Raw genomic sequence first — 12,596 nt, forward strand, 5'->3', positions numbered from 1 at the left:
GTTTGTTGTGCTGGTTCTTTTTGCTCCTGGGTGGAGAGGTGTTTAACACAAGAGAAGGAGTAGTGTCTTGGGATGCCAGGCGCATTTACTCAGAGGCAAGTCTCACTGAGGTGGCCAACTGGTGCTTGCCCTGCTTCTATCCAGACTCCAGGTGGGGCTCATATGCTCAAAAGGTTGCTGCATAACAAAAATAAAATCCTGCATGTAGAAAACTAGGAGAAGTGGCTAGTCTCCAAACCCTGAATCACTAGCTTGTTAAGTGCAGGGAACATGTGTGGTGTTACAGAGGAGCATCATGTGAGCCCTCACATAAAGTGGGAGACACAGACACATATTGCCCACCTCAGGAGCTTAGTTCAATGGAGCATAGTGCCATGTACAGTCATACATAGGGTTACAGCCGCTTCAGGTTGCGTTTCTTTCGGGTTGTGGACCACTGAAACCGGAAGTACCGGAATGGGTTACTTCTGGGTTGCGGTGGTCGCACATGCGCAGAAGCGCTAAATCTCTCTTTGCACATGTACAGAAGTGCCAAATCGCAACCCGTTCGTGCGCAGACACGCAGACGCGGGTTGCGAATGCTGCGGGTTGTGAATGTGCCTCCCGCACGGATGACATTCTCTCTTTTATTTTTTTTAAAGATATTTATTAGGTTTCCAATTTTTATACAAACAAAAAGAAAAAAGCAAAAAAGTTTAAAAACACGTACAGTTCACAATACTTAATTTTCAATGACATATTTCCCTGACCTCCTCATACCTCCCCTTCTTGTATTCCAATTCAAATTATTTACTCAGCAAATCCTTATCTCAAAACATTGCAGCTAGAAACCCCTTAATTTCTATCCAACATCATTCAACACTCTTTAATTTTACAATATTTCTGTAAACAGTCCTTAAATTTCTTCCAATCTTCTTCCGCCGACTCTTCTCCCTGGTCACGGATTCTGCCGGTCATTTCTGCCAATCCCATGCAGTCAATCATCTTCATCTGCCATTCTTCCAGGGTGGGTAAATCTTGTGTCTTCCAATACTTTGCAATGAGTATTCTTGCTGCTGTTGTAGCATACATAAAGAAAGTTCTATCCTTTTTTAACACCAACTGGCCGACCATGCCCAAGAGAAAGGCCTCTGGTTTCTTCAAGAAGGTATATTTAAATACATTTTTCAGTTCATTATATATCATTTCCCAGAAAGCCTTAATCTTAGGGCATGTCCACCAAAGGTGAAAAAATGTACCTTCAGTTTCCTTACATTTCCAACATTTATTGTCGGGCAAATGATAGATTTTTGCAAGCTTGACTGGGGTCATGTACCACCTGTATATCATTTTCATAATATTCTCTCTTAAGGCATTACATGCCGTAAACTTCATACCTGTGGTCCATAACTGTTCCCAGTCAGCAAACATAATAGTATGTCCAACATCTTGTGCCCATTTAATCATAGCAGATTTGACCATCTCATCCTGAGTGTTCCATTTCAACAGCAAGTTATACATTTTTGACAAAGTCTTAGTTTTGGGTTCTAACAGTTCTGTTTCCAATTTAGATTTTTCCACCTGGAAGCCAACTTTCTTATCCAAATTGTACGCCTCCATTATCTGATAATAATGAAGCCAGTCTCGCACTTTATCTTTTAATTTCTCAAAACTCTGCAATTTCAATTTGTCTCCTTCTTGCTCCAAAATTTCCCAATATTTTGGCCATTTGGCCTCCATATTAAGTTTTTTTCTGAGCCTTAGCCTCCATCGGTGACAACCACCTTGGGGTTTTATTTTCTAGTAAATCTTTGTATCTTATCCAGACATTAAACAATGCTTTCCTGACAATATGGTTTTTAAATGCCTTATGTGCTTTAACCTTGTCGTACCACAAATATGCATGCCACCCAAACACATTATTAAAACCTTCTAAATCCAAAATGTCTGTGTTCTCAAGAAGCAGCCACTCTTTCAACCAGCAGAACGCTGCTGATTCATAGTAAAATTTAAAGTCTGGCAGGGCAAATCCACCCCTTTCTTTTGCATCCGTTAATATCTTAAATTTTATTCTGGGCTTCTTGCCCTGCCAGACAAATTTAGAAATGTCTTTCTGCCACTTCTTGAAACAGTCCATTTTGTCCAAAATTTGCAATGTTTGAAACAAAAACAACATTCTAGGCAATACATTCATCTTTATAGCTGCAATTCCCAACAAGGAAAGCTTCAAATTTGACCAAATTTCTAAATCTTTTTTCACTTCCATCCAACATTTTTCATAGTTATCTTTAAACAAATTCCCATTTTTACCTGTCATATTAATCCCCAAGTATTTCACTTTCTTCACCACAGTCAAACCCCGCACGGATCACATTCTCAACCCAAGCGTCCACTGTAGATGTGTGGTTTGGCCTTGTGTGGACTTGATCTTGCATGTTTTTTTCCAGAATTCAGATTGCCTCAGTAGAGGATTTGGGAGCCTTTGGATGGATTTTTTCTCTCTCTAACTCATATATTTAACCTGTGGAGAAACAGAGTGGATGAAAAGACTTTTCTCTAGAGAGGGGTAAAGGGGGCCGTGAACTCATGGCTTTAGGGAAAGCAAGAAGAGACAGCATGAGTGGTTACTGGTGCCTTTGGTGTGGGAGGAAACTAGCTTCTCTTTCTCTCTCCGTGTGTGTGTGTGTGTGTGTGTGTGTGTGTGTCTAAGAAAAGGAGAGTCACACAATAGAGAAAAATCATGCAGGCTTATTGAGAGGCCCCTCTCTTTAAAAGCAGCCTTGGGCGACAGTGAAAGTGAAGGCCACTTAGTCTCCCAGAACAAACAGCGGTGAACAAAGGAGGCGGTGTGCTAATGGGTCTTTCTCAGCCAAGCTGGACTGCAACAAGCCCAGCAGCTGCAAGTGGAACCCAGGTAATGTGGTTGCATCTGCATAACCACAGGGTGAGCTGCAAACCCTAATGGACTGTGCATGACCTTACCTTGATGGATTCCCTTGTGGGGTGGGGGCAGAAGCCCTGTCCACCTCAAGTGGAGCATCATGCAGGAAGAAGGAAGCCCATACTTAAAACTATGGAACTCACTCCCAGATGATGTGGTGACTGCCACTAACTTGAATGACATCAGAAGAGGATTGGACGAATCCATGTTGATAACTACTAGGCACATTGGCCATACTGTTTCTCCGCAATCAGACAGTATGCAGGGAATTACTATTAGGGAAGAGTGCTGTTGCACTCATGTCCTGCACCCAAGAGGTATCTGGTTGGCCACTGTGAGAGCAGGATAGGAACATAAGAGGCTGCCTTGGTCCATCTAGCTCAGCATTGTCTATGCTGACTGGCAGTGCCTCTCCAGGAGTTCATAGAGGGTACACTCCCACTCCTTTCTGGAGATGCCAGGGATTGAACCTGGGATGTTCTGCATGCAAAGCAGATGCTTTACCACTGAGGTATGTGCCTTCCCCAAATGGACACTGCTAGGTGGGTCTTTGGCTTTATCCAGCTGGAGTCTTCATACATTCTGTCCACCTTGTACAGAAGCCTACTCCCAACAGCTGTGCACAAGAACCCCTGTTTGAAGTCTATGATCTTAGTGGATTGTGTGAATGCCCCCTTTGATTTCCTCAACTCTATGTGAGATGAGTCCTTTATTGCCTTGCTGGCTCTGGAATCAATGCCACCTCTCCATTGGAATGAATGGAACCTTTTCAGACGCTACAGTTTGGCTGGAGAGGATAGAAGACTCCAACCCCCCGCAGCTGTGTCACACTTTGCCTGTGGCAAATGGCACGGCCTGATACTGGAATTTCTGTGTCTGCCATCTGTATGGAAGGGGAGGCTGAAGTGTGTGTGTGTGTGTGTGTGTAGAAGAAGAAGAAGAAAAGAGTGGAATCTTATTGTGCAAACTGGAGAAGCCAGCCTTCCTCCAAGGGGTCTCTTCTTCACACACACCAAATTTCATTCTTACAACAAGACTGTGAGGTAGGCTATGCCAAGAGTTGGTGATTAATACAAGCTGTCCCTGAGTGGGGATTTGAATCCAGGTCTTCCTGGCCTTAAATCAACATCCCTCAGCACATTTTCATTCGATCCTTGGCCTAACTTCATGCAGGTGGGAAGGAGGGGGCTGTGGGAGAGAGGAAAAGGTGTGCCATGTCCACTCTTGGCTTTGGACATGCCCACTGTGAGCAAGCACAGCCACCAGGTAACCCTCAAGGGAATGTAGGCTGCAGCAGAAAGACAGTTCCTCATCTCTACCTTGATCTAAGACTCTATCCCAGCTCCCCTCAATGGCATTCTACCACCACTGATTTTTAAAGTTCCACAGTTTTCCCCCTTTATCTAAGTTTCGTGTTCCTGGGATAAGCCTTGGGTCTCTTGTAGGATATCCAAGGAGAGAAAGCAGAAAAAGAGTGTTACAATCAAATTGGGTTGGGAATCTTTTTCACCCTGGGGGCCTCATTCCATTCTAGGCTACCTTCCCAGGGCCACCAGGGATGGACAGAGCCAGAGGCAAAAACAGACCGAGCAATGAATGTAGGTTTTACCTTTGTTCAGTAGGCTGGTTTCTATGCACAATCATCCTTCTCTATTGCAAGAGCAATTCTCAGAATTCAAGGACACAGCCAGGACATGCGGGGGCGACTCAAGAAGGATGCAAAGCAAGGCCACTGAAGGGGTGGACTGGGGAGATTTCTGAGGGCCACACAAAATGGCCTGAGAGTCCATGCCAGGGGTCAGCAAATGTTTTCCGCAGGGGGCCAGTCCACTTTCCCTCAGACCTTGTGGGGGCGGGCGGACTATATTTTGAAACCCCCCCCCCCACAACTCTCTCCTCCCTTCTTCACAGCACTGGATGAGCCCTGGTGGCTGCTTGCCTGTGCCTTGTGAGCGGCAGGGGCTGGCAGTGGCAGCGGTGGGACGATGAGTGGCATGAAAGGGCTGGCTCCGGAGAGGGGCTGCTCTGCTTTAAATGGTGCTCAGCCAACTGCGGCTCCTGTGCCTTGCGAGCGGCAGGGGCTGGCAGCGGTGGCGGCGGAGGGACGATGAGTGGCGTGAAAGAGCTGGCTCTGGAGAGGGGCTGCTTAAAATGGCCCAGCCCCCTTCCTCCTCTAGGCAGGGCAGGGAGAAGCAAGGAGGAGGGAGGGAGGGAGGAGGCGCCGCTGTAGTGGGGGGGGGGGAGTGGGGGGGGGAATGGCGCAGCCTGAACAATCAGAATCCACACAGCGATCCACATGGCGATTCCCGGACCGTCCATGGGCTGGATCCAGAAGGCAATTGGGCCGGATCTGGCCCCTGGGCCTTAGTTTGCCGACCCATGGTCCATGCCCTTGTGCTGGAGTGTCAGGCTAGGGTTCATGACATTAAGCTCTCCAGCTAGCCAAAACCTGGAAATCTATTTAGGGACAGTTCCTGGAAAACCAACACTGTCAACCACTTTTGCTGTTTTCTCTCAGTTCTGTCTCCAGGGACAGCCTGTGTTTGCTGACTGCCATCCCTCGCAAGGAGGGGGCAGTTGGGGCATGTCTTACTGGCCAACAGAAATGTTAACCATTGAATGAAAAGGCCAAAAAAAGGGTTCTTTGAGAAAAATATGAGCCAACTTTCCTGACTGCCATTCAAACTCTCTCTTGTCTTACCCCCCCTACAGCCTGGGGACAGGATGTGTGGAAGTGCTGAATGAAACTGCAATGTGACCTACTTTTTTTCCAAGGCTTGTACCACCCCCTGACACCCCTCAGCTCTTTGCAGAAGCAACGATGAAACGGCGCAAGTGAGTCTCGCTCCCGCCTTTTTCCCGCCCTTCCCCGGGAGGTTATTCCACCACGCCACCCTGCATCAATCTGCCTTATCAGTGACTGCGGGGATGTCCAATGCAGCAAGGGATGACTTTGAAGCACAACACCTCCGCCTGCAGGAGGAGGAGGAAGATGAGCTCGAGAGGCGTGCAGATCTGGACGGAGACCCCAGTGTGGGAAGAAGCAGGCTTGTGGGGAGCCTGGATCGGCAGGGTGTCTCTTCTCCTCAGGAGGTCCTGGAGGATGTTGAACATCTGGAAGAGCTTAAGAGCAACCAGGAATTTTTGGCAGAATGCAACTGGGGGTCTGACTTGGGTGAACGTCAGGACTTCGAATGTGCAGGGGCAACCAGCCCTGGGAATCCTGCAGACCGACACAGTGAGTAACACAGGAGATCTGGTTGACCCTTCTCTACGAACTTGGCCAACTGAGTGAAAGTAGATTATGACCAGTAGGAGGCTTGCCTATTAGGGCAAATGGGGCACTGTCCCACCACCCTCAGTGAGTCCTCAGCCAGTCTGAACCTGCCTCCCTTCTTACTTACATCCAGTCCAGGGGGTGGTCCTGCCTGCCAACTTCCTCCTCCGTAGTCTCAAGTGATGTCCTTTGTAGAACTCAGCAGGGAGGAGGAAGAGAGGGACAAAGCTAGAATTAGTTGACTCCAACTCCCTACAGTCCACTCTATCAGCACCCATGAACACTACGCCACCCATGTCCCAACACGGGACCAGAGAGGCAGCTGAGTAAGGTTATCAGTGGTTTTGGAGCTACAGTGCCCTTTAACTTCCTACTGTTACTAGTAAAACCAGAATGAGAGATGCAAAATGCACATGGTTTTTGCAAATTTGCATAATTTATACAGATGTCAGAAACTCAGCTGTGGCTGGCATGGAATTTGTGTGGAGTTTTAATGTTGTGAAATACACACACTGAGGCCAAATGCCAGTTCTCACACTTCTCAGATCTTCTGGATGATGAAGCTGGGATGAGATAGTTGTTTACCACATGGCACATAATGTGGAGAAAGTCAACAGAGGTTTTTTTGTTTTCTTCCTCTTCCATAATGCTAGAACTCAGGCTCATTGGATTCAGTACAGACAAAAAGATGGGCACATAATACATTATTCAGTTATGGAACTCCCTGTCACAAATGTGGTGATGGCAGTCTGGTTCAGATGGTTTTGAAATTAGGTGTATTCATGTATGCCAGATCTGTCAATGTCAATGGGGCACAAAAGGTAGATTGAACCTTCATGTTCAGGAGTGGTATACTTCTGAATGCCACTTTCTAGGAGCAGCAGGGAGGAGGGCTGCATACATTACTCTCCCCTTTTCCATTTTATCTCCACAACAACCCTGTGAGGTAGGTTAGGCTGAGCAACAGTGACTGGCTCAAGTTTCTGCAGAGTCAGCAAGAGGGTGTGGGGTGGGATGAATTAATTATGCCAGTGGTTGTGCTCTAGGTAGGACTAACATTGAATACAACCCTTGTGTTTGATGAGGAAAGGATCTAAAGGCCTTCCTGAAATTTTGGCAAAGTCGTGAGGTCTTAAATGGAATTACTCTGAGCTCCTGGAAGGGGTCTAGGACTTTTAATCTAATTTAGTATTTTAATGCCTGCCTTCTGCATTAAGCTACATGATCAAAAGTGGGATATATTTAAGCATTCTCTTCTTACTTCCCCACAGAACATCTAGAGGACAATGGGAGCCCCAATGATCAAGGTCCAATTTCCTACTGGCATCCACAGAGAGACCAACTTTTGGGTGCCCCAGAAGATGACCAGGATCCAGGCAGCTCCCAAGATCTGGAGAAACAAGCAGGGGAGTTGGATGCTAGCAGTGAGGGAGAGACCTACCCAGAGCTCTCATATGAGGTTCAGTACGGCTCAGAGTATAGCACCAGTCCTGAGGCACTGAGAGACCCACAGGCCTTGTACAAGAGCAGCAAATCCTACAGTTTTATCTCAGAAGGTGGAGAAGAGTTTTCTGATAACTCCAACCTCAGTGCCTCTCCTTCCAGGCCTCCTCTGGAACGCACCCTCTTGAAAACAGATGCCTATGAGCTTGGCAAGACTCAGAAGTTTCCAGAAGAAATGGCACTTAATTCCCCATCAAGGAGAAGTCATCATGGCAGCTCTTTTGGGGGTTCCATGGGCAGCAGTCATAGCCCCTCGTTTGTAGACCATGTTCCAAATTTTTCCAGCATTGAGGCTGAGACCTTACCAGAATCCTCCTTTATAGAGAACCTGGGCCACCCTAAGGAAGGTGTTGACAAGGTGGTTGCCACTGCTGGCAGAGCCAGAACAACTCAGTGTTTTCCTTTAGCCACTGTTAAACCAAAGGAGAAGCTTCTGGAACCAAGCGGGGCAATGGAAACATCTCACACCCTGAGGCAAGTTGGCTACCAGCAGCTGGAAAAGGTGTGGAAGCTGAAAACAGATGTTCCTCATGGACTGCCATCCAAATTCAAAAGGCAGTCCAGGTCCCTGAGCCCACAGGAGAGAGCTGCCTGGAAAAGGGCAGGAGAGTCCAGTTTGAGCAAGCCTGTCCAAGAAAGTAGTCCAGTAAACCTGGCAACAACTGACACCTTGCAGTATGGCCGAGGGCAGCTCAACTACCCGCTTCCAGATCTGTCCAAAGTGGAGCCTCGAGTGAAGTTTCCAAAGAACGCACAAAGCTACCATCCACCCCGGGGGAAGACCCCCCCAGCGAGGACCAATGAATCTGGGAAGCCAGTGGTCTTCAAGTCTCCTGCTGAGATTGTCCGCGAGGTGCTGTTGAGCAGTGGGGAAGGGTCTGTGCAGAAATGTCAAGACCCCACCATTTCTGTCATTCCTGAAGAACTCAAATCCCCAAGACAAGCTACAGTGCTGGTGCATCAACTTCAGGTAATAGCTTCAGTGTCTATTGTGAAAGTTCTGAAGCCACACATTGACTTACTTCTTATTCAGGCAGATGGCCTGTGTCTGAGCTTGTATCCCTTAAGAATGTAAGAAGAGCCGTGGATCAGGTCAAAGGGAGCCCATCTAGTCCAACACCCTGTTCTCACAGTGGCCAGCCAGATACCCCAATGGGGAGCCCACAAGCAGGAGCTGAACACAACAGTGTTCTCCCAAATTGTAATTTCCAGGAACTGGTAGGTGTTCAGAGAAAGACTGCCTCTGACCGTAGATGTAGAACATAGCCATTGGGGTAATTTCAAATTGTTTGACACCCCCCTCCATTTTCTTAGCTACTTGCTGTCCAGTCATGGAATTTGCATGGGTTGCAACCAATGTTAGAGTAGATATATTGATAGCCTTGGCCTCTATGAATTTGGCTAATCCTCCTTTAAAGCCATTCAAGTTAGTGGTCATCACTACATCTTCCAGAATCAAATTCCATAGAGTTGTATCCAACTAAGTATCACTCAGAGCCCCAAGAAGCCAGAAGAATTCTTGTTAGCTGTAAGGGGACAGGAAATCCCAGATAAAGTAAAAAAAACACCTCTTCCTTTACGCAACAGCTACAGGAAGGGTACTATGTACTACGTACTATGTACACACTAAAATGTGGAAGGAGAGGAAAATTCCGCCCAAAGACCAGTGGTTGCTTAAACTAATAGAATATGTAAAATTAGCCAGGATGATGGCCAAAATAAGAACTTCAAAGGGAAAAACAGTATTGAGCAAGTGGGAACAACTTTAAAAAGAAACTGTGTAAATATAATTTTACAAGTAGGGTTAAACATATGAACACCAGTAAGCATAACAAAGAGTGAAAGATAGAGAAGGGCAGGTTTGGAAAACTTTAAGAGTTGCAAAAAACCAAAGTGATTGGGTTAGGGTATCAAGGGAAGATAGGTTGGGAAGTCCAGGCAAGAAGGGCTAGGAGATGATGTATGTAACTGGGATAACTATAACTGATCGTTATTTGCACAATTTTTTAAAAAAGTTTCACTCAGTCATGTACACTAATTTTAACATACCTACTCTAACATTGGATGCAACCCATGCAACTTCCATGACTGGGTAGCAAGTGGCTAAGAAAGTGGAGGGGGGGTGTCAAACAATATGAACTTATTGAGTGATCCTCTATACAGAACTCATCACACCTAGACAACCAGCATGTGGGGAGAGGAATGGGTGGACACCGTTCTCCATGAAATGCTAGTTTTCTTTGTGTGGGGATCTTTTTTATTTTTATTATATGGAAGAGCATTTAGGAATGCAGGCCATCTGTCATCTGGGGTGGTACAGTATTAGACATGAGTTCACCACCTCAGGAAGAGCTAGGCCATGCCATGGGTAACTGAAAATAAAGGAGCCCTATGATCTGTAAAACTACCATCTTGCCAATCCTGTCCCAACAAAAAGGGAATGCTGCAGAAATGATGCAACATGTGCCAGTTTGCATTTCTTTGACATGATTTTTTTTTTTTTTTTGTGGGGCGGACAAAGGAGTTATGAGCATTCATCAGACTGTGCTGTGAACACTCTACAGTTCTATGATTCTTATATTCTTAACTGTTAACCAGTCAGCCTGGGCTCCTGTCATTGGGGTTGACTGGAACTCTAAAATATGAACCTAACAGATGCCAAATGTCTTTCTTCTTTTTTTAGGAGGACTACCACAAACTGCTGACAAAGTATGCTGAAGCTGAGAACACCATTGACCGGCTACGGCTGGGTGCAAAGGTAGGATGTCTCCAGCTTGTTTGAGGACCTAGCACTGTCCTTCATCCAACTGTATTCTGTCATGCTTGATTTCTGTGTGTAGGACAGGAATGGGGAACTGGATCTGGTGAGTGGGCTGGATTCTTACCTCTCAACCATCTCCCTCTCCCACAGCAGTGGAGACTGGCCTATTAGGGAGAATGAAGCACTGCCCCACCAACCTCAGTCTGCTCTCAGCCATCCTCCACCTGCCTGCCTTCTTAGTTACAACCAGTCATGGGGATGGCACTGAATGTCAGGTTCCCCCTCCATCTTGATGTTGCCCTTTGTAGAGATCAGCACGGAGCCTAGAATCAGTCAGCTCCACCTCTCGTTGGCTCTGGCTCATCTCACCTCTGACTCCACCTGCCATTGGTCTCCCCACACTGTTGTTCCCCCTGCCTTCCACCCTACCAGAACTAATGGGCACCATCTCCCACTGCCCTGTGGGCCAAATCTGGAAGGTGGTGGGGCCACTTACCCATCAATCACCTGGCGTCACAATGACATCAGGTGTCCCGTTTTCCTTTGCCCGCACGGTTTGGCATTAAACAATGCAGGCAAAGGTACAGCAATTTATAAGTTCTTGTGATCACAGTGGCGCGTGCAAACCCCACTTTTTAACCCAGCTGCTGGAGACACTAGACCTCTGAACACTAGTTGCTTAGAATCACGTGAGGAGGGCTGTGACACTCTGGCCCTGCTTGCAGGTTTTGCACAGGCATATGTCAGTGGAAGGACAGATCGTGAAGCTGAGGCTCCAATACTTTGGTCACCTCATGAGAAGAGAAGACTCCCTAGAAAAGACCCTGATGTTGGGAAAGATGGAGGGCACAAGGAGAAGGGGACGACAGAGGATGAGATGGTTAGACAGTGTTCTTGAAGCTGCCAACATGAGTTTGACCAAACTGCGGGAGGCAGCGGAAGACAGGAGTGCCTGGCGTGCTCTGGTCCAGGGGGTCACAAAGAGTCGGACACGACTAAATGACTAAACAACAACAACAACATGTCTGGCCATTGTGAGCACAGGATCCTGGACTAGATGGGACACAGGCCTGATCTAGCAACCAGGCTCTTCTTAGCAAGGCCCCCTCCCCCTTTATGGGGGGGGAGAGTCTGTTTAAAGGAGAGAATAGGAATCATTATGTTTTGTTTTCTGTTTTTTTTAATACACCCCACCCCCCACACAAGCACTTTTGGTTCCAGGTTCCTGTTTGTGTCAGTGAGTCAGGCAGCCTGGCCTCTGCTTGAGCAGGAATGTGAGAATACGAGAACGTGCCTAAAAGATGAGCAGCTCAGGGTTGCAACAGGTTTTCCCCCACCCACCCCTTTCCTGTATCTTAAGAGCTGCGTCTTTTCAAACCACAGCCCAGCAGAAGCAACCACCACGGCAACTACTCAGAAAGAGGAAGGAAGATGTGGGACATTAATTAAAAGAAGTCTTAAGAACATGAATAGCTTTAAAGTAGGGTTGGAGAAATTCAAGTCTTATTGGCGGCTGGTCACCATGATGGTTGTGCTTGTGCCTCCGTGGTCAGTTGCTAGAAATCACAGGAGGGGAGAGTGCTGCTGTGCAGGTTTCCCACAGTCATATGAATGGCCACTGTGAAAACAGGATGCTGAACTAGATAGCCATTGGCCTGATCCAGCAGGCTCTTATATTATTATGCTATGTTCTTAACAAAAGAAATATATCTGCTGGGTCAGGTCAATAGATGATATAATCAGCATTCTGCTTCCAGAAGTGGTTAGCCCAATGTTTAAGAGAAGGCCACTGGCAGGGCCTCTCCTTTCTAGTTGTAGTTGTTTTGTCTTTGATACTCTGGGTAAAGCACTACAGGATTTGGAGGCTCTGTTTGGCTTTCATGCAGAAAACTAGTTAGGGATGAGGGATAAAATTGTTTGGCTTGCATTATCTTATCTTAATTTGACCTTCCCAAATCAACATGCAAAGGTAGAATTGTGGCTATCTTTCAAACTTCTCACTCCTCCAAATTTTGCAATGCAATTCCCCAGCTAAAAAGTGCATGAGGAAAGAGGGAAGTTTGTTCACCAATGCCTTTATTAGTCAAAATGACAAACAAGTGTGCATTCTATATGGAGAAATTGCTTGCAGAAAA

The 12,596-nt window shown here is 46.7% G+C and overlaps 1 protein-coding gene across 1 annotated transcript in view; it reads left to right on the plus strand.

Annotated features, from left to right (window-relative positions):
* Nucleotides 1–12,596, plus strand: part of AKNA (AT-hook transcription factor) — a 58,370-nt gene that overhangs the window by 15,625 nt on the left and 30,149 nt on the right. The window contains exons 2-4 of the mRNA XM_053373617.1: nucleotides 5,633–6,158; nucleotides 7,469–8,670; nucleotides 10,384–10,458. Of these exons, the coding sequence (XP_053229592.1) occupies nucleotides 5,849–6,158; nucleotides 7,469–8,670; nucleotides 10,384–10,458 (1,587 nt within the window). The 5' untranslated portion in view covers nucleotides 5,633–5,848. The remainder of the gene's footprint in view (nucleotides 1–5,632; nucleotides 6,159–7,468; nucleotides 8,671–10,383; nucleotides 10,459–12,596) is intronic.

The sequence above is a fragment of the Podarcis raffonei genome, chromosome Z, assembly GCF_027172205.1.
Source record: "Podarcis raffonei isolate rPodRaf1 chromosome Z, rPodRaf1.pri, whole genome shotgun sequence".
Taxonomy (NCBI): Eukaryota; Metazoa; Chordata; class Lepidosauria; order Squamata; family Lacertidae; genus Podarcis; species Podarcis raffonei.